Genomic DNA, 20,874 nt, shown 5'->3' on the forward strand with positions numbered 1-20,874 from the left:
AAGTTAGGGAGGGAGGGTTTTTTTTGGTTTGTTTTTTGTCTTAAAAAGTTGGAACCTGTATCCTCCTCCTGCAGAATCACTGGAGGATTCCTTTGAAAAATAAGTGGACAGGGTTTCTGGTTCAACTTCATCCCCCTGGGGATTCTTAGATTCTCTTTAGGTACACTATTATTCTGCTCCCCGTTTCACTACAGTGTCTGGAGGCAAACAGGCACCCCGCAGACTCCCTGAAGCCTCTCCCAATAGGGGCTTCCACCGGCTTTCCTCCCGCCTCACAATACACGGCAGAGCGGAGCTTCTAGCAGACTACATTCTAGGGCTGTTTTTATAACCTCGCGCCCCGAACATGCTGGCCCTGTGCCACACATAGAGTGGTCCCGTATATTTTATACTGGAGTGATTGTACACAAGGGTACTCTCCTCCCCACCCCACCCCCATCCGCCTTCCCAGGCTACAAAGATTCTATGCCTTACTTTCGGCACTAGCTAAAATCTGACAAGAAGTCTGAATCCCATTGAGTTCCTCCTACTCTCCAGTTCGGGGCTCACATATCTCTTTCGTAGCTTCTGCCCACGCGCTGGATGCACTGGACGGCGGTTGAGTACGAGCCTCGAGAATCTCGATCGCTATCCTAAACTGGGGGCAGACTGAGCGAGTGGGGGCAAGAAACCGCCCGGCAACTCATGACGCCATCACGCCCTGCTCTACGATAGGCCCTACCTACTCCACGTCGGTTCGGGCGCTGTTAAGAGTCCGCGGTAACCCAGATTGGAGGCTGAGGGGACATCTCGTGGACGTGCGTGGAAATGCACCCGAGAGGAACACAAGAAAATCAACACACTGAAGCACTCCAAAGAAAGCGGGGCAAACCCATACAGGCTCCTCCCCGTTCCTTCCTCGAAGATCCGCCTCCATCCTGCACCTCGGCTGTTGATTTCTTTCCCTTTTGTGGACTCGGCTTTCGGCCCGCCGGGCCTGGCGTTTCCCAGAAGGCCCAGCGCCGGGAAAGGGTTTGCAGCTGCTCAGTCATCGTGCGGCCCGTCGCGAGCCCGCGCTCGTGTGCAGGCCCGGCTCGGTTCCTGATTTCTGGTGCGAGGATTCACGCGAACCCCCGGTCTCTGTCCCCGGACTAGGCCGCGACCCCGGGCACCATGAAACAGGAGGGCTCGGGGCGCCGCCGCGGCGCGGACAAGGCAAAGCCGCCGCCGGGCGGAGGGGAGCAAGAACCACCGCCGCCCCCGACTCCCCAGGATGTGGAGATGAAAGAGGAGGCGGCGGCGGGTGGCGCGTCAGCGGGAGAAGCTGACAGCAAAACGGCGGCGGCTGAGCACTCCCAGCGAGAGCTGGACACCGTCACCTTGGAGGGTACGAGAGCCCGGGCCGGGGACGTGCTGTGATCACGGATGACAGCGCTCCTCGGGATCCGCAGCGCAGCTTCCACCATCCCCGGTTCTTTAGGAATATCCCCAGTGCCCACCTCCAGTCCCCTGACACTCCCGACCCCAGTCCCAATTAACTGAACCTTGTCTCCAGGTTCCGGACTCCTCCCTTCACACACACCTCCTTCCTCTGCCTGAGTTGCATCTAGAAGTAGGTCTCACTGGGCCTGTAGACTCCCTCTTCTAGGTCTTCTCTGACCTACTCTGTTTACATCCACCGAACTGATTTTAACGCCCCCAGCATATGATTGATCCTACCAGAAACCAGTGTTTGTATTTGTGTATAAAGGGTGTCAGGGTGACGCAGAATACTGGCCCTTGAATTTTAAGACTACAAAAGTTTTCTTTTGCTAGCTATCTCTAGTAAATTCACCTAAGAGAAGACTTTCTACTCAGTATCTTGCTTTCTTGTTTCTGTAACGAAGGTTCCCCAACAATCCCAATGTACTTCTGCTCCCTTACTCCTGTTTCTAAAGAGTTTAAACATTTTACAGACTTGCAAGTTTTTAGGTGTCATCTTTGAGTTCCTAATATCTTCGACCTAAAATATGAACCAATTCCTCCATTTCTTTTCTCCTAAGTGCTTGCTTCCAGTTTCTTACAGCCCTCTTGCTCCTCCAAATTCACATTTTTCTTAGAGATCCTGTCCACATTTGGAGTGGGTAGACTGAGAGCTTCCCACTGTGACCCTTGTGCTATTTTCCCAGCTCTGGATCAAGTGGAACCAGATTGTTCATTGGGTTTTCTCTCTAATGATGGGCACATAGTAAACCCTCTGTAATGTTAGCAGTTATCATTACTGTGTCATTGATGGGACCCAGGCACCCTATGCTAAGTGTACAAAGGTAACTAAGAAACTACCAATGAAATGTATTCCCTTATTCCTAGACACTTTAGTTTCCAGTTTTTTACTGTTATAAATAATTTTTCAACAGTCATCTTTGTGACCAGGTTTTTAGTCTACCTTTACAATTATTTCTTCAGTATAGATTCTAAATATGCCTGAATTGAAAGGGTAGGCGTTTTTAAGGTTTGGGTAGGTATTGTCCAGAGAAACTGTACTGATTTATGTTATCCCAACAGAAATATCCTGTTCACTGGTAACTGTTATGATTTCTTAAATATTACCAATTTGGTAGTTGAAAACATTTCCATTTGCAATTATTCAGAAGCTAGTAAAATGTATTTTCATGTCAGTTAGCTATATTTCTTTTTGTATTGTCTGTGGTTTTTTTAAATGTTTTTTTTTTTGACACACACACACACACACACACACACACACACACACACACACACTCTGAGTGGGGGAACGGCAGAGAGAGGGAGACACAGAATCCAGAGCAGGCTCCAGGCTCTGAGCTGTCTGCACAGAGCCCGATGCTGGGCTCCAACCCACAAACCGTGAGATCATGACCCAAGCCAAAGTCAAACATTTAACTGACTGAGCCACCCAGGTGCCCCATTTGTGTTCATTTTTACTTGTCCTAATTATTTATGCAAGTTCTTTGTAAAATAAGAACATGACTCTCTGGTCACATTTGTTGCAAATATTTTTTTTGTTTGTTCAGTTATTCGGAAGGATTTTTTAGAGTGGAGTTCATCATGCGTGTGCGCGCACGTGTGTGTATGTGTATGACTTCTCCCATTGCGTTTTTTTTTTTTTAAGTTATTTTGAGAAAAAGAGAGGGTGGGGGAGGGGCAGAGAGAGGGAGAGAGAAAATCCCAAGCAGGCTCCGTGTTGTTAGTGCCAAGTCCTATACAAACCATGGGATAATGACAGCCAAAATCAAGAGCCTTCTGAGCCAGGTGCCCCTCTACCATTGTTTACATTTAGAAAGTCTTTTCCTGTATAGAGATCTGTTAAATCTCCATGTGTTTGTCTTGTTTTTTGTTGTTCTCTTTACCTTCCTCTTTCTGTCACCCTCTACCCTTTCCCCTACCCCAGCTTTAATTTTTGTCTCTTGGTTATGTCTTAAAATCATTATTTGGCATCTGTAAGTATTGCTTAACCCTACTAGGCAAAAGAAGTGGTTGGCTACATCTTGCCCTTTTATAAGAGGTTCCCTAGAACTACTTGCCTGGAGGGTGGGAGGGAATAGGAAGAATTGGAAGTAACATTGTTTTCTTCTGTGGTCCTCCACAGACATTAAAGAGCATGTGAAACAGCTGGAGAAGGCAGTTTCGGGCAAGGAGCCTCGATTTGTGCTGAGGGCCCTGCGGATGCTCCCTTCCACATCACGTCGCCTCAACCACTACGTTCTGTATAAGGCTGTACATGGCTTCTTCACCTCAAATAATGCCACTCGAGACTTCTTGCTACCCTTCCTGGAAGAGGTGAGTGAGTCAGGTGCTTAAAGGATGCAGGCTTGGTCTCAGACCACATCCCCCCACCCCACCCCTTGATGTAATGTTTCCCATCCTGAAGACCTGTCTGATTACCTGCTGTAGCTGAGTAGTGAAGCAAAGCAGCCCATTTTAAGACTCATTTGTCCCCTAACAAGGGAACCATCTTTCTGCCCTATAGTGTCATTCTTCTGAGTCAGGGGAAAAAACTGGGAATCAGGACCCTTTGAACCAAACTCACTTAACGCTGCTCCTCAGCACGAGCACTCTCCTCCAGTTGGGTGGTGTCTCCATTGTCCTAGGAGAAGGTACCACCACCACCTCTGAATCCTCACTGAGGAGGACGTATAAAACAGTGGTTAAGAGCACAGGTTCTGGGAGCACCTGCGTGGTTCAGTTAAGCGTCTGACTCTTGATCTCAACTCAGGTCATGATCTCACAGTTTGTGAGGTGGAGTCTGCTTAGGATTGTCTCTCTCCCTCTCTCTGCCCCTTCCCATCTTGTGTGAGTGTGCTCTCTCTCAAAAAATAAATAAAAAACCAAAATAAAATGTTAAAAAAAGAATACAGGTTTTGGAGGTGGAGTCAAATTTGAACCCCAGCTATACCATTTGGTACTTGTGGGACTTGAGCAAGTGACCTAACCTCCTTATGCCTCATTTTCATTGTTAAATGTAGTGAACAGATTCGGGGGATGAGGCTGAGTAAAGGAATGTCTTAGAACCTTCCCTGGCACATAGTGAATGGTGATGAAATTTGGTGCAGGCAGTGGTCTCCATGCCACGAAAGACCTCTCCTTTTCCTTTCCGGCTGTAAAATCCCCCTTATGTACAGGTCCTGACCCTTCTCAAACCACGTTGTCCCTTCAGCCACCTTCATCTCACTAAAATCCTATACGCTCACAGGCTGTTCCATAGATGTGAAAACTCAATCCCTTGAGGTGGAATGATGAAGAAGAGTGTATTGTCTGGGAACAAGAAAGCACCCTCCCCCCAACCTCACCTGGAATGTTTTTTAACCCTATATCTCTAAATTCACCCAACATGTTTGCTTTTTGAGCTGTTGCATATTATTCCAGCTTTGGTGACTAGATCTGATAATAAGTACTATGTATATGTCACTTCCCCCAAATTTCCTTTGTTCCCACAAAAAAAAAATTATATCTCATTATTCTTGATCTCATCTCTAGAATTAATGTTACTTTATTAAACCCTATCTGATCAAATTTGCAGTGGTTCCAGGTGTGGTGGTTTAATCTCTACTTAGATTGTAGGTTTTTTGAGGGGTCCTTACATCATCCTTTCTGTCCCCATTATATTCTGTAAAGATGTCTGTTACATTCCTGTAACCCTTTTCCTGTTTCTGTTGCCAGCCTCCTTGACTTCTTTCAGAAGGTGACTCTGTGCCATCTTTATTTTTGTATCCCCAATACCTAGAAAAATCTTGCACATAGTAGGCATTCATCGTGAGTGTTTAGTAAATTCTTGGTTGGCTGATCTGACTGAGCTTTTCCACAGTAATTCATGTCTTCTCCTAGCCCATGGACACCGAAGCTGATTTACAGTTCCGTCCCCGAACAGGAAAAGCTGCATCAGCACCCCTCCTGCCTGAGGTGGAAGCCTATCTACAGCTCCTCGTGGTCATCTTCCTGATGAACAGCAAACGCTACAAAGAGGTATCCAGGGCCAGTGGGCAAGGTTAACATGTCCCAAGCAGTGCATGGGTTTTGTGGGAGAGATTGTCTCTGGTGAAGAAATGGAGAGGATCACTGGGCTCTTAAACAGCCCCCCAGACTCTTACCCCATGTGGGAACACACCTAACTCCACATCCAGGAAGCCCCCTCAGCTCCCATTCAGACACCATGGGAAGGGGCTGGCGGCCACCATTCTGTGCTTGTCTGTGGCATAGTGCCGGTGTCGTGGATTCTGTTAGGATAGAGATTTGGAGATAGAAACCAACGTTCAAATCCCAGCTATACCTTAGGCAAATTAATTTCTCCTGGCCTTATGTCAAATGGGGAAAATAGTGCCCAATTTACAAGATCATTGTTGGCATTAAGTAAAATACTGGCACAATGATCTGCATATAGTAAGCTTTCACAATATTTTAATAAGTAGCAGCTCTTTTCATGGGACTGAACAACTCCATGGATACTGCTCTACCACTTCTCCCTCTGACTGGGGCCGACTTCTTTCCATCACAGCCACTGTCCCAAGAGCATGCTTAAGAAATGACAGGTCCCTCTCAATTTCCTCTTTTGTTTTTTCCTTGCCTTGCCTTGAGTTGGTTTTTGTTTGTTTCTAAATATAATTCACCCCTTTATTTTATTTAATTTTTTTTAGTTTTTTAATATTTATTTTTGAGAGAGAGAGAGTGTGTGCAAGTGGGGGAGGGGCAAAGAGAGAGGGAGACACAGAATCTGAAGCAGGCTCAGGTTCTGAGCTGTCAGCACAGAGCCCTATGGGAGGGCTCCAACCCATGAACTGTGAGATCATGACCTGAGCCAAAGTCAGATGCTCAACTGACTAAGCCACCCAGGTGCCCCATAATTCACCCCCTTTAAAGTGTACAATTCAGGGGTACCTGGCTGGCTCAGTCAGTAGAGCGTCTGACTCTTGGTCTCCAGGTCATGAGTTCGAGCCCAACATTGGGTACAGAGAGTACTTAAAATAAAATGAAGGGCGCCTGGATGGCTCAGTTAATCATCCTCCTTCAGCTTAGGTCATGATGTCACAGCCTTTGGGTTTGAGCCTTGCGTCAGGCTCTGCTCTGACATCTCAGAGCCTGGAGCCTGCTTCAGATTCTGTCTCCTCTCTCTGCCCCTTCCCTGCTAGTTCACCTCTCTTCCTCCCTCTCTCTCTGTCTCTCTGTCTCTCTCAAAAATAAGTAAACTTTTAAAAAAGAAGATATAAAATAAAATCAATTATGGGGCTCCTGGTGGCTCAGTCAGTTAAGCGTCTGACTGTTGATTTCAGCACAGGTCATGATCTCACAGTTTGTGAATTTGAGCCCTGTGTCAGGCTCTGCACTGACAATACAGAGCCTGCTTGGGATTCTCTTCTCTCTCCCTCTCTGCCTCTCCCTCACTCAGGCTCTTTCTCTCTCAAAATAAATAAACTTTAAAAACAGTTATAAAAAAATAAAGTGTACAGTTCAGTGGGTTTTGGTGTGTTCACAAGGTTGTACAACCATCATCACTGTCTAATTCCAGAATAATTTCGTCACCCCCAAAAGAAACGCCATTGCTGTTAATAGTCATTCCCCATTCCCCCCAGCCTCCAGCAACTACTCATCTCTATTTTCTGGCTCATGGATTTTCCTATTCTGACATCTCATGTAAATGGAATTATATAATACATGGCCTTTTATGTATGGTTTCTTTGACTTAGCATAACATATTGTAGGTTTGTCCATGTCGTAGTGTGGATGTGTAGTCCAGCCCTTTTTGTGGGTGAATAATATTCCATTGTATGGATATGCTGCATTTAGTTTATCCATGTATCCAGTGATGGGCACTTGGAGGGATCATTTCACTTTTTGGTAATAATAATGCTGCTATGAACATTTGCATACAAGCTTTTATGTGAACATGTTTCCAATTCTCCTGGATTTATGCGTAGAAGGGGAGTGCTGGTTCATGTGATTGCTCCATGTCCAAGCTTTTGAGGAACTGCCACTAGATTCTCTTTTGGCTGCCTCCCCAGGCACAGAAGATCTCTGATGACCTAATGCAGAAGATCAGCACTCAGAACCGCCGGGCCCTGGACCTTGTGGCCGCAAAGTGTTACTACTATCATGCCCGGGTCTATGAGTTCCTGGACAAGCTGGATGTGGTGCGCAGGTACGGGTGGCCAAGGTCTGACCCTAAAGTTAAGAACTATCCCCCAGGCTCTTCCCTTTACTCCACATCAAGGGAGTACTGACTGGTAGGTCAAGGGTGGAAGGCCAGGCTAGAAAACATTTCACTCCCCTGCTTAGAGCTTGTGGTGGCTCCCCATTTTCCTCAGGGAAGAGTTGAAGTCCTCGTGATAGCACATAAAGCCTGATGTGCTCTGGCCCTTGTTACTGCCTTCTTGACTCCAGCACCCTCTGCTCGCCTGACTCCCCACACTGGCCTCCCTGCTCTTCCTGGGGCATGACAGGCACGCTCTTCTCTCTACCGAGAATGCTCTTCTCCCTACTTCCTTCAAGCCTTCGTTTAATTGTTCCTTTCTCAGCAAGTCCTACCCTGATCAAGCTATTTAAAATTGCAACCCCATCCTCCTCACCTCCTGTGTTCCCTATTACACTTACCCTCATTATCTCCATAGCCCTGATCTCCTTCTATCATGCTAAGTAATACACTTACTTATCATGATCATTGTCACCCCCACGAGAATGCAGAGTTGTGTCCTTTTGGTGCACCTAGAATAGTGCTTCACGCCGCAGGCACTCAATAGTTGAGTATTCAGTGAAAAACCAGAAAAGCAGTCTGTGTCACTTTTTTTGGAATTGAGAGAGAATGGAGAGGTCAAAGCAATTCAAAGAGTTCTTATTTGAGCCCTTTGATATCTCTTTTCTTTCCTTCTTGAAGCTTCTTGCATGCTCGGCTCCGGACAGCCACCCTTCGGCATGATGCGGATGGGCAGGCCACCCTGCTGAACCTCCTGCTGCGGAACTACCTACACTACAGCTTGTACGACCAGGCTGAGAAGCTGGTGTCCAAGTCCGTGTTCCCCGAGCAGGCCAACAACAATGAGTGGGCCAGGTACCTCTACTACACAGGTGAGCGATGGGCCCGACCCTTAAGTCAGATCAGAAGGTGTCTCAGGCTGACTTGGTGCATGAGACACCCATTTGACACTGGTTTGCAAGGGGCTTTGGATGATGGCATTCTCTTGACCCACTCCCTTCTCTACCCCCAGGGCGAATCAAAGCTATTCAGTTGGAGTACTCAGAGGCCCGGAGAACAATGACCAATGCCCTTCGCAAGGCCCCTCAGCACACAGCTGTCGGCTTCAAACAGACGGTGAGCAGCAGTTCTCATCCCTACACTACTTACTCATCTGATAAGGCTTTGGTTCTCTTTCCCTACACAGGCCAAGGAAGGTGTCCCTAACCTTCATTATCCAAAAGGTGTATCATTGTGCATAGTGCATTTATGGGTAATAACATTGGTCAAAGCACATTAAGCAGATACTAGCTGCACCTCTGGTGGTTATGTTCAGAGAGAGTATTCTCCTTGGTAGATAGGTTTAGAATATTCCCATTGCCCCAGCGCTCTTTACAGTCATTCCAGGCACAGGCCCGGATTATGTTGACAATTCCCAGGCTCTTCTCTGGTTTCTCACATGCCCATTTGGGAGCAGTGTTCTCTGTAGCCAGGGAATCCAGAAAATCTCCATAAGGCTGACTGGTTTGGGTGGAGATAAACCTTGGCCACCTAATAGCTGTCAGTCACCCTAGTATTTTTTTTTTGAGTAGTGACCTTGGTATTAGGCACTGTGAGATAGGTAAAGAACATTGACCTAGAAAGGCTTGAGAACCTTTGTAAAGTCACAGAGCCTGGTAGCCAGAATTTGGACCCAGGTTTCTCGACTACAAACCTCTGTTCCCACGTCAACGTGACCTCTACCTCCTAGTGCGCTTGAAAGAGGAGAGGATGAAAATGTACAATGATTAAGTCAGTGTAGTTGAGATTTGGTCTGTTTCTGTTCAGAAGTTCAAAGAAAGACAGGTTTGATTTTGGTCAAATAATTAAAGACATCTTTAAAAAGTTAAATTTAATCTGGTGCTTGCAAATTGGTAGAATTTTCCAGAAGGGAATGGCTTTTCAGACATACACAGTACATGTGCAGAATGTTGATTACTTACAACATAGGACATACACTAAAGTTTCTGAAAACACAGGTAATTAGCATATAAATTGTTGTGTCCTGGAGAGAGACATTGTGGGGTAAAGTAGGATTCTCAAACCAGACTTTACTCTGGTAAAGATGGATAAGGTTTCAGAGTTTTCTGTGGTGGAGCCAGGCAGCAGGAAGGAGCAGAAAGGGCTAGAGTGAGAGATCTTTGGCCAGGAAAGAGATGGAGTGGTTGCTTGAGAGAGGAAGAAGCAGAGTTAGGGAAACTTCCACCCAGAGGGACTTAAGCAAACAGGTGATGGGCCAAGGCCTTGGAGGAGCTAGGAAGGGATGGAAAAAGAGAAGCTAGCTTGAAGTAAAGCAGAGAGAAGGAAAATGTGTAAAAAGAGGCCTCAGGTTTAAAGTGGGGTCTACAGCACTTTGAAAGCTTATTCACCCATAGTGAAACTCGCATTCTCTCCTTGGGTGAGCTTCCTTGCTTGCATGGCTCAACACAGACCTCCATGATGCTTCACCAGAATCCATTTCTAACTATCTTAGTCTGTTCGAGCCGTCACACCAAGCTACCACAGACTGGGTGGCTTAAGCAACAGAGATCTATTTCCTCATAGTTCTGAAAGCCAGAAGTCTAACATCAATGTGTCCGCATGCTTAGTTTCTCCTAAGGACCTCTCTTCCTTATAGATGGCCGTCATCTTCTAATCTCTTCAAATGGTCTTCCTTCTCTGCCTGACTGTATCCTAATCTTTTATAAGGATACCAGTCATATTGGATTAGGACCCACTCATATGACCTCATGCCCCTTAATTATCTCTTTAAAAGCTCTGTCTCCAAATACAGGCATACCTTGTTTTATTGTACTTCGCACATACACGCTTTTTTATAAATTGCAGGTTAGTGGCAACCCTGCAATGAGCAAGTGTCTCGGCGCCATTTTTCCAACAGCATTTGCTCACTTCATGTCTCTGTGTCACATTTTGGTCTTCCTCACAATACTTCAAAGTTTGTTTGTTTGTTTGTTTGTTTGTTTTAAGTTTATTTTAAGAGAGAGTGCGTGCATGAGCTGGGGAGGGGCAGAAAGAGAATCCCAAGCAGGCTCCTTGCTGTCAGTGCAGAGCTCCGTGTAGGGCTTGATCTCACAAACCGTGAGTCAGACACTTAACTGACTGAGCAACCCAAGCACCCCTCAAACTTTTCATTATGATATCAGTTATGCTGATCCGGGATCAGTGATTACTACTTGTTGGAAGACCAGATGATAGCGTTTTTTAACAAGGTATCTTCAGATTAAGGTACATATAGTGTTTTTTGTTTTTTAATATAATGTTATTGCATACTTAATAGATTATGGTACAGTGTAAACAACTTTGTGTGCACTGGGAAACCAAAAAGTCCTTTGACTCGCCTTATTGTGATACTCACTTTGTTGTGATCTGGAACCGAACCTGTGATATCGCTGAGGGGTGCCTGTGTAGTCACATTCTGAGGTCCTGAGGGGTTAAGGACTTCAACATATGAGTTTGGGGGTTCAGACTTCAGCTTGATACTAATTCTGATCCCTCTTATGAACACCAGATCTACAAATCCAGCTTCCCACCACACATCTCTGTATAGATACTCCTCACACAAAGCTTGTCCAAAGCAAACCCCTCTGAGTACCCCTTACCAGTCCTTCCTTCTGCTCTCCCAATCAAGATAGGAGCTTCAGGATCATCCCAGACTCACCACCACCACCACCCCTCCTTCCACATCACTAAGTTATCTGTTGATTTGTCCCCATGTCTTTTGTATTTGTCTCCTCTCTGGTATCACTGGTGCCCTTGTTCAGGCCACTAGCATTTCTGGTCATCATCCTCCCCTTTATCAACCCAGCTTCCACACAACTGCCTAACTAAAAAGAGCTCCAGGCCCGTGCCTGCCTTGCCCAGAAAGCTTGCATTGCTCTGCCTTACCTGCACAATAGAGCATTACAGTCTCGTGAGGTAGGCAGGCTGGGCATTACGGTCCGGTGCCACTGCCACCTATTTTAGGGACTAGGATACCAAGGACTTCGTTACTCAGCATTTCCTAGCTAGTGAGTATATACTAGCATACTGTCTCCAAACTCTGAGCTCAGCCTGGTTTTCAAAACAGCACGTCCTTAGACTGGCCCATCATCTTTCATTGCCTTCCAGACTTTCTTGGGGTGTGTCCTCACACTTACCCACCTCTTTTCTAATCTGTTTCCTTGACTGAAACAACCTCCTTCCTTTTTCTGCTTCATCAGAATCCTATGGCGTATATTAACTTTAGCCTTTTTCCTGCATTTCCCCTCACTCATGGATTACTCCAGGGAACTGGGCAACATCATGGATATTATATGGGTGGGTGTGGGCATGATCACCCACCACCCATTTTTTTTTTAATGTTTATTTTTGAGAGAGAGAGAGAGAGAGAGAGAGCAAGCAGGAGAGGGGCAGAGAGAGAGGAGACATAGAATCCGAAGCAGGCTCCAGGCTCTGTGCTGTCAGCACAGAGCCTGATGGTGGGGCTCGAACTCACGAGCCGCAAGATCATGACCTGAGCCAAAGCTGGACACTTAACCAACTGAGCCACCCGGGTGCCCCCAGCCCACTACCCATTTTAACCCCTTACTTCTCTTGTGACTCTTGATATCACACGATCTAGCTGTCTGTGTTCCTGTTCGTCCCACTTGGTAGGAAGCTCCTTAATTGCTAGGCGTCACCCCTCTTACGGTTTTCCTCCCATGGTACTGAATCCATGGTAGGCGCACAGAGGTACTCACAGTTTTATGGAGAAGGAAGGGCCAAATTTTCCAGCCAGCCTTCTGCATCCATACCCGGGTCATTCACTGAGGTTCTGCCAGTCCCCTTCCTGAGCTTCTGCCTCTACCCAGATAACTTGTTCTACACATTCACCTCCTCTCCTCCAGGAACGATCCACCTCTCTAACCAGCATCTTTGGCTGACCCACACTCCATTCCCTAGGCCACTAAGCCCTGTTTTCTCACTATTTCGGAGCCACAGGACATACCCATCTGGCCTGTACTTCCAGATTGTTGCCATGGCAGAGCAGTGTGTATGGATTAGCCAGATTAACTGGAATTTAGGGCTCAGTGTGGGCAAAAAGGCAGATCTTCCCAGTACCTGGCTCTGGAGGCAGATCTTCAATTCCACGCCCAGCTCTGCATGGGCCTAATCGCAGCGCCATTTTCCCTGTTTCCCAATGCGTCTGACTGCACTGAAGCCCCATTTCTCTCCCTTCTCCCTCCTGCTGGGGCTCCCTGCCCACTGTGTTCCTGTGTCACACACTGCCAGGTGCACAAGCTTCTGATTGTGGTGGAGCTGCTGCTTGGGGAGATCCCAGACCGGCTACAGTTCCGTCAGCCATCTCTCAAGCGCTCGCTCATGCCCTACTTCCTTCTTACTCAAGGTAAGGGTGGTCCCGCTCCCAGAGCTTGCCAGACCCCTAGCGCTGTGGCCTTTTCAGTGGGTTTGCCCGTTTGCATCATCTGATCCACTCCTCCCCGCTCCAGCTGTCAGGACCGGAAACCTTGCCAAGTTCAACCAGGTCCTGGACCAGTTTGGAGAGAAGTTTCAAGCAGATGGGACCTATACCCTAATCATCCGACTACGGCACAACGTCATTAAGACAGGTGTGGATCTGAGTCTGAGAAGCTGCTGGAAGAGCAGGACCCAGATCAGCTTCTGCAAGGGATGGCGGCAACCCTGTGGGTGTCCATGGGTGGGCAGAGGGTCTGTGGCCACCCTGCCCACCCCAGTGCTCCTTCCTCTCCCAGGTGTGCGCATGATCAGCCTTTCCTATTCCCGAATCTCCCTGGCCGACATCGCCCAGAAGCTGCAGCTGGATAGCCCAGAGGATGCAGAGTTCATTGTTGCCAAGGTGGAGCCAGTTCCGGGACTGCAGTTGCTACCCTCCTGCCATATTTCAAGGGGTGGGAATGGGAGACTGGCCAAGGAAGGGAATGGGTTCAGTAGTGGCATGGTCTTTTCAGGGAGTGCTGGCCTTACAATGAGGCCAGGAAGTTGCCAGAGAGTGTGTGTACGTGAGTGAGTGTACAAGTGTGAGGAGGAGAGGGACAGGACAGGATGTTCTCAGATTTAGAAGATGGGCTTTCTGGTGACTTTTCCTTTATTTGGGGGCCGGCAGGCCATCCGGGATGGTGTCATTGAGGCCAGCATCAACCACGAGAAGGGCTACGTCCAGTCCAAGGAGATGATTGATATCTACTCCACCCGTGAGCCCCAGCTGGCCTTCCACCAGCGCATCTCCTTCTGTCTAGATATCCACAACATGTCCGTCAAGGTGAGAAGCCGGGGCTGTAGAGGGGGGTTAGCAGCACCTGCGAATTCCTCAGAGGAGGTTGGCCTAGATCCCAGACCATCTCTGTAAAGTCCCTGAATGGCAGGGCAGGGGGTCCCAGAGTGAATGAAGGACTTGGCATGTGGGCCTATACGACCTTCACCTGCTTCTAAGGGTCTGGTTGCCCGGGAGGGAACCAGATGGATTCACAGTACAGGGTTCCAGATTTGCTTCCAAATCTGAGTCCTTCACCTTGTCTGAACCTCTGTTTCTCCATCTATGAAACCGATGGGGAGATTACCTGCCCTGTCTGTTTTGCAGGGTTGAGGACATTAAATGAAATCACTGTCTTAAGACACTTAGTGAAGTCTGAATTGTGGAAAAGGTAGGGTGGGTATCTAGTTCCTCAAAAGGTCGTTAAGCTCTTATCCTGTGGCAGGCACTGAGTTGGGTGCTGGTACTGTTCGCCAAATTTTTTTTTTTTTTTAAGTTTATTTTGAGAGAGAGAGCACACATGAGCAGGGAGGGGAGGGACAAAGAGAGAGGGAGAGAATCCCAAACAGGCTCTGTGCTGTCAGTGCAGAGCCCAACCCAGGGCTCCCCAAAATCGTGACGTGAGCCGGAATCAAGAGTCAGATGCTTAACCAACTGAACCACCCAGGTGCCCTCTGTTTGCCAAATTTCCTGGCCTCTTCTTGCCCCAAGAAACTAGGGATGTTGTTACCTTGCTTAAAATCAGGTAAATGTTGTTCTCGGGGAGACATGAAAGGCCCTCTGTGACCTGGTTCCCCTTGTCTCTAGGCTCACTTCCCAGGTGCTCTTTTCCTCTCTACCCACTTTTCCTTCCTCTCCTCCCTCTCCACCCCCACCCCCCGGCTGGCCCCACTGAACTCAGGCCAGGCCTTTTCACACATTGAAACCTCTGCCTGGAATGCCTTTCCTCCATTCCCGCAAGCAGTCAGTTCCTTTCCTCTGTTTTCCTCCTCACTGCCAGTCCCCCTCCCTAGCCAGTGAGAATGTCTTGATTCTCATTTCCAGTGTTTGCCACATGGTATAGTAGTAATTACCTTCTATGTCTAGCTCCTCACTAGACTAAACTAGAGAATGAATAGCCTAATTCATGTTGTGGTGCCCAGTACACAGAAGGAGCACAATAAACATATGTTCAGTGCATGCCTTGTCTTTATCTTGCTCCTGTCTCTACTGTGCTTCATTCAGGCCATGAGGTTTCCTCCCAAATCGTACAACAAGGACTTGGAGTCTGCAGAGGTAAGGTGCTTTCTGCTTTGGATAAGACTGAAAGCTCAAACTTCCCTACAGAGAGGGAAGAGTGGGGGGCAGTTTCTGGAAGGGCTGGGAGTAGTTCTGAAGCTCTGGCAGTCCCTGACCTTGGGGTGGGTTGGGCTCTGTGAAGCACTGTGTGAGAGAGCCTCACTGGTCCCCAGCAGCCCAGCTCTCACCCCACCTCTTGCCCCAGGAACGGCGCGAGCGAGAGCAGCAGGACTTGGAGTTTGCCAAGGAGATGGCCGAAGATGATGATGACAGCTTCCCTTGAGCTGGGGGGCTGGGGAGGAGTGGGGTGAGTCGGGAATGGCTCTTTATCTTTTCCCCTTGGGGCCCCCTGCCCAGGGAACTGGCCCCTTTACCATACATGTCTCACAGACAGCATATGTGCAGGGGGTGAGGGGTGCAGGGAGCCAGTCACCCCCACCTCACCCCAGGACCTCTCCCCAGCCAGTGACATATCACATGGTGGGCAGGAGGGTGGGCAGGCAGCCTCCCCAGGGCAGGGTCCTGGCTAGTGGTGTGGGCAGCAAGATGGGAGGAAATCTGTGCTCTCCCGGAAGTCCGGGACTGGAATCGGGACATGTGTTGGGTTGTATGTTTTTTGAAGCCTCAATTATGATTTTTAAACAATAAAAAGTTCTCCAAAGCTCTTTGTGCATCATTTAATAACTAGACTGCACTCTTCATACCTACAGTATTGACAGACCCAGATTTTTCCTTCCTGGTCTTGGGAGGGCCAGCCCCAGTGTAATCTGGGGACCTGATGTGACTGTGGATGAGAATGAGGCCAAGGGCAGGGTGAAGAGCTGCTGATCTGGCATCAGGAGGGCCTCTCTCCCATCTACCTGGCTGGCCAGTATTGGGCAAGTCACTAAACCTCTCCATCTCCTTTCCCACATCTGTCCAATAAAGGATAAGATTCCATGACCTGGCTCTGAAGTTAAAAATCTAGACCTCTAGGGGCGCCTGGGTGGCTCAGTCGGTTGAGCGACCGACTTTGGCTCAGGTCATGATCTCGCGGTCTGTGAGTTCAAGCCCCGCATCAGGCTCTGTGCTGACAGCTCAGAGCCTGGAGCCTGCTTCTGATTCTGTGTCTCCCTCTCTCTATGTCCCTCTCCCGCTCATGCTGTCTCTCTCTCTCTGTCTCAGAAATAAACATTAAAAAAAAAAAAAATCTAGACCTCTAGAGGATCAAAGAAATGGCAGGGGTCTGACCCTCGGGAGGTTTGCAAGAGGAGAGAAGGGTCTCTGATGAGGCTGCAGCAGCAGGTTGAGAGCAGGTTTTGCCCAGCTGGCCTTACTGAATGGGAGACGGGTTGTTCCCTGAGAGTGAGAGTTGGGTCAGCCCGGAGGGGCCTCCTTGTGGCTCCAGCTGCAGATAGTGGGGAAATGTGTCTGCCTCAGTCTTGACGTCTCCCAGCCGCTGACGGGGATGCTCCCCATCTCGGGTCATTGAATTACTGCTGTTCTCTGTTGGCGCCTGGGACATTGCTGTACATGTTCTCTGTTCCTGCCAAACGCTGTTATCTGAACACGGCCTCATGGGTTTCTGCCTCTGCTTAATTGCATTCCCTCTCCTGCCACGCTCTGGCTCTCCACCTCGAGGATTTCTACACCTCCCCCAGGCTTCCTGCCTCACAGTGATTTATCCCCCTGGCATCTGGAACACTCGCTCGAGATCAGATCCTCTCAGGAGGTGGTGTGAAAGACTTATCTTCCCAGCTAGCTTGTAGGTTCTTCGAGAGCATGAAGAGGCATTTCTGTCCTCCCGGGGCTTTGCCCAGTACCTGGCACACTGGGTTTGATGAAGTCTTGTTTGTGTGTTCATTACCAACTGAAGATTTTCATCTTGCAGTATCCCTAATTTCCATTAAAGGCATGTTTTTGACTGGCCTTGTTTTGGGTCCTGGTCCCATCCCAGCCTTGATCACAGTAATCTGGCATTGCCCACTTGCCCTGAAGCTTCTGCCACCTCCCAAGTGTAATGAAACTCTCTCTCAGAAAAAAAAGACTAACCTACACCCAAGGTAGGGCTCCAACCCACAACCCCAGGATCGAGAGTTGCACACTCTTTCAACTGAGCCAGCCAGGTGCCCCAAGGTTTTTTTTTTTTCTTTTTTCTTTTTTAAGGTAGTCTCCATACTCAATGTGGGGAAGAGTCACATGCCCAATGACTGAGCCAGCCAGGTGCCCCTCAATGCTAACAAATTTCAGAGTCAGCACCTGGCCCAGAGTGCCTCAGGTCCTCTCCTGGTTGGTAACAGATTGGAGAGTATGTCATCCTGTTACAGAGAGTTGGGGTCATTTGACGTGATTTCCTGGTTCTCACCCACCTTGACTCTATGATAGACTATTTTTCTGCTCACTTTCTGGAAGTTTCTTTTAATTCGTTCCCATTGGCTTGGTTTTCTCTTCCTGGAGAAGCTTAGTGTCTTTTTTATGCTTGGAGAGTTCACTGTGTTCTCCACTTTATGGTTGGGTGGGTTTTTTTCTTTTCTTTTTTTTTTTGTTTTTTTTTGTTTTGATTTTTGAGTTTTGCTTTAAATTACAAAACTACAGAGAAGCAGAAAGAATGACCTAACAAATACCCGTGGACTTTTCCACCCAAGTTTAATAAATGGTGACATTTGGTTGTCATGTCATTTTTTTCAACCAAGGAAAACCATTACAGATCAGTCAGAAGCCCATCTTGTTTCTTTCCCAGGCCCTTCCCTTACTTCCCTAGAGGCAGCCGCTCTGATGAATTCCGTAAGTAGCCTTCCAGCTTTATGTTTTTGTACTTTATCTTCTACAAAATACACTATTTTTTGTGGTTTTATTTTATTTTTTATTTTTTTTTAACTTACATCCAAATTAGCATATAGTGCAACAATGATTTCAGGAGTAGATTCCTTAGTGCCCCTTACCCATTTAGCCCATGCCCCCTCCCACAACCCCTCCAGTAACCCTCAGTTCTCCATATTTATGAGTCTCTTCTGTTTTGTCCCCCTCCCTGTTTTTATATTATTTTTGTTTCCCTTCCCTTATGTTCATCTGTTTTGTCTCTTAAAGTCCTCATGAGTGAAGTCATGATTTTTTGTCTTTCTCTGACTAATTTCACTTAGCATAATACCCTCCAGCTCCATCCACATAGTTGCAAGTGGCAAGATTTCATTCTTTTTGATTGCTGAGTAATACTCCATTGTGTGTGTGTTTGTGTGTGTGTGTGACACACACACACCACATCTTCTTTATCCATCCATCCATCCATGGACATTTGGGCTCTTTCCATACTTTGACTATTATTGATAGTGCTGCTATAAACATTGGGGTGCATGTGTCCCTTCGAAACAGCACATCTGTATCCCTTGGATAAATACCTAGTAGTGCAATTGCTGGGTCGTAGAGTAGTTCTATTTTTAGTTTTCTGAGGAACCTCCATACTGTTTTCCAGAGTGGCTGCACCAGCTTGCATTCCCACCAACAATGCGAAAGAGATCCCCTTTCTCTGCATCCTCGCCAACACCTGTTGTTGCCTGAGTTGTTAGTGTTAGCCATTCTGACAGGTGTGAGGTGGTATCTCATTGTGGTTTCGATTTGTATGTCCCCGATGGTGAGTGATGTTGAGCATTTTTTCGTGTCGGTTGGCCATCTGGATGTCTTCTTTGGAGAAGTGTCTATTCATGTCTTTTGCCCATTTCTTCACTGGATTATTTGTTTTTTGGTGTTGAGTTTGATAAGTTCTTTGTAGATTTTGGATACTAACCCTTTATCTGATATGTCGTTTGCAAATATCTTCTCCCATTCTGTCGGTTGCCTTTTAGTTTTGCTGATTGTTTCCTTTGCTGTGAAGAAGCTTTTTATTTTGATGAGGTCCCAGTAGTTCATTTTCGCTTTTGTTTCCCTTGCCTCCAGAAACGTGTTGAGTAAGAAGTTGCTGCAGCATTTTTGTGTGTTTTTAAATCTTTTAAATGATGTATCACATGAATGTAACTTGCTCTTTTCACTCGCCATTGGTTTTGAGATCTAGTGGTGATACCATGCACAGCACTGTCCTAGGCACTGGGAAACAACTAAATAAAGCAATTCAGCTTTATTAAGAGCAATAAATTCCTTTCCTCACTGAGTTTTCATTCCGTGAGGGGCTCGGGGGGAAGGAAGCCTATGTGGTATGGATGGACCACAGTTTATTTAGCCCTTCCCCTACTGATGTGCACTGGTTTAATATTAACAGTGCCGCAGAGGACATCACTGTGTGTCTCCTAGCACATAGGCACTGTGCACATGGTTTGCAACCTTTTCTCAAAGGGCCAGATAGCACATTTTTTAGGCTCGTGAGCCATACAGTCTGTCACAACTATTCACTTCTGCCCTTCAGAGCTGCTATAAATAATATGTAAAGAAATTATTCAAGAACACTGGAGTTTGAATTTCATATGATGTATACATGTTATGAAATATTCTTTTGTTGCCCATCCGTTTAAAAACGTAAAACCCCTTCTTGACACGAGGTGTACATAAATTGGCTCACAGGCCGAGTCTGCAACAAATGAGTCACTCCACAGCCCTTAGAAAGATGCTTCAAGTCCAGCACCAGATGAAAACAGGAAGCATGAGGGGAAGTTGCTGGCCAGTTCTGGCCATTAAGAAACACCAGGGAAAGCCTTTGGAAGCTGGAAGACTGAATGACAGCTAAGGGTCTCCAGAGCCAGGCCCTTTGCCCCAAGATCGTTTTGGTCCAGCTCAGCCTGTGCGTCATGGCCAGTAACTAGCCCTGGCTCTCTACCTGGTCTTTATTCTCCCATGGGTAAGGCCGAAGTCTGGACTGAGCCATTTTCCAAGAGGTACAGCTTATCTGAACAGGAAGGTAGTGTAATGGGAACAACAGGGAAGCCTGACTGCAAATCCTGCCTGGCTCCACCGCCTGACCAGTTCTGTGATCTTGGGCAAGACCCTTCACTTGTCTGAGTCTGTCCCTTGTTTATAATGAGAATAATCCACATCCTTCCACTTGGTTTGTAGGATGAAATGACAAAAGTGTAATGGAAGGTACCTGACAGATAAGAGGTACCCAATGATTGCCAGCCAACATTTGGATTTTCTCCCTGTGGAATGGATGCCAGAACACTTCCTGGGATGGGCCACTCACTTCCCCTGGAAGCCGCCCGCTCCATCTTCTAACACTTGTGACCGCTAGTCACTTCTGTTGATCTGGAAACTAGCCGGCTGTGGCTTTCACTCCTTGTCCCACGTCCAGCCCTTGAGACCAGGCAACAACCCCCTCCTTTGATTCCCCAATCAAAACAGCCTGTTTTCTTCAAATTGTGATCTTTGAGCCCTCTCACCATTCTGGCCACCCAACCAAACACCCTACACACTTGGACTGTCGATAAAGACAGGAGTCTGGGTCTAGAACTTCCTGGCCACAGGTGAGGAAGTCCACACATTGATTAAGAGATTTGATGGTTGAAGCACTGGGTGGCTCAGTTGGTTATGTGTTTGATTTCAGCTCAGGTCATGATCTCAGTTTGTGAGATCAAGACCCACATCAGGCTCCAGGCTGACAGGGTGGAGACTGCTTGGGATTCTCTCTCTCTCCCTCTCTCTCTGCTCTACTCCTACACTTGCACGTGCTCTCTTGCTCTCGCTCTCGCTCTCA

General features: G+C 47.4%; 1 protein-coding gene and 1 long non-coding RNA gene across 3 annotated transcripts in view; one reads left to right on the forward strand and one right to left on the reverse strand.

The window, feature by feature from the left end:
- Nucleotides 1-617, reverse strand: part of LOC124513598 (uncharacterized) — a 29,915-nt gene extending 29,298 nt beyond the window's left edge. For both annotated transcript variants that reach the window (XR_006962457.1, XR_006962458.1), the window contains exon 1: nucleotides 475-617. This is a non-coding gene — a long non-coding RNA (uncharacterized LOC124513598). The remainder of the gene's footprint in view (nucleotides 1-474) is intronic.
- A 386-nt stretch (nucleotides 618-1,003) lies between these two features.
- On the forward strand, nucleotides 1,004-15,882 carry PSMD3 (proteasome 26S subunit, non-ATPase 3). Its single transcript, XM_047081235.1, has 12 exons — nucleotides 1,004-1,366; nucleotides 3,584-3,774; nucleotides 5,320-5,457; nucleotides 7,488-7,624; nucleotides 8,357-8,547; nucleotides 8,688-8,791; nucleotides 12,944-13,058; nucleotides 13,162-13,281; nucleotides 13,426-13,529; nucleotides 13,797-13,952; nucleotides 15,168-15,218; nucleotides 15,427-15,882. Exons 1-12 carry the CDS (start codon nucleotides 1,153-1,155, stop codon nucleotides 15,502-15,504), a joined length of 1,599 nt encoding a protein of 532 aa, XP_046937191.1. The 5' UTR covers nucleotides 1,004-1,152; the 3' UTR covers nucleotides 15,505-15,882.
- Nucleotides 15,883-20,874: the final 4,992 nt, after the last annotated feature.

Source organism: Lynx rufus, unplaced genomic scaffold (genome assembly GCF_022079265.1).
Source record: "Lynx rufus isolate CCGP_SWC_20201006 ecotype Redwood Valley unplaced genomic scaffold, mLynRuf1.p SCAF_18, whole genome shotgun sequence".
NCBI classification, from domain to species: Eukaryota; Metazoa; Chordata; class Mammalia; order Carnivora; family Felidae; genus Lynx; species Lynx rufus.

Coding starts and splice junctions, on each gene's coding strand:
- PSMD3 (XM_047081235.1), top strand. CDS start 1,153: ATGAAACAGGAGGGCTCGGGGCGCCGCCGCGGCGCGGACAAGGCAAAG. Junction 1,367..3,583: donor GGACACCGTCACCTTGGAGG/GTACGAGAGCCC, acceptor GGTCCTCCACAG/ACATTAAAGAGCATGTGAAA. Junction 7,625..8,356: donor AAGCTGGATGTGGTGCGCAG/GTACGGGTGGCC, acceptor TCCTTCTTGAAG/CTTCTTGCATGCTCGGCTCC.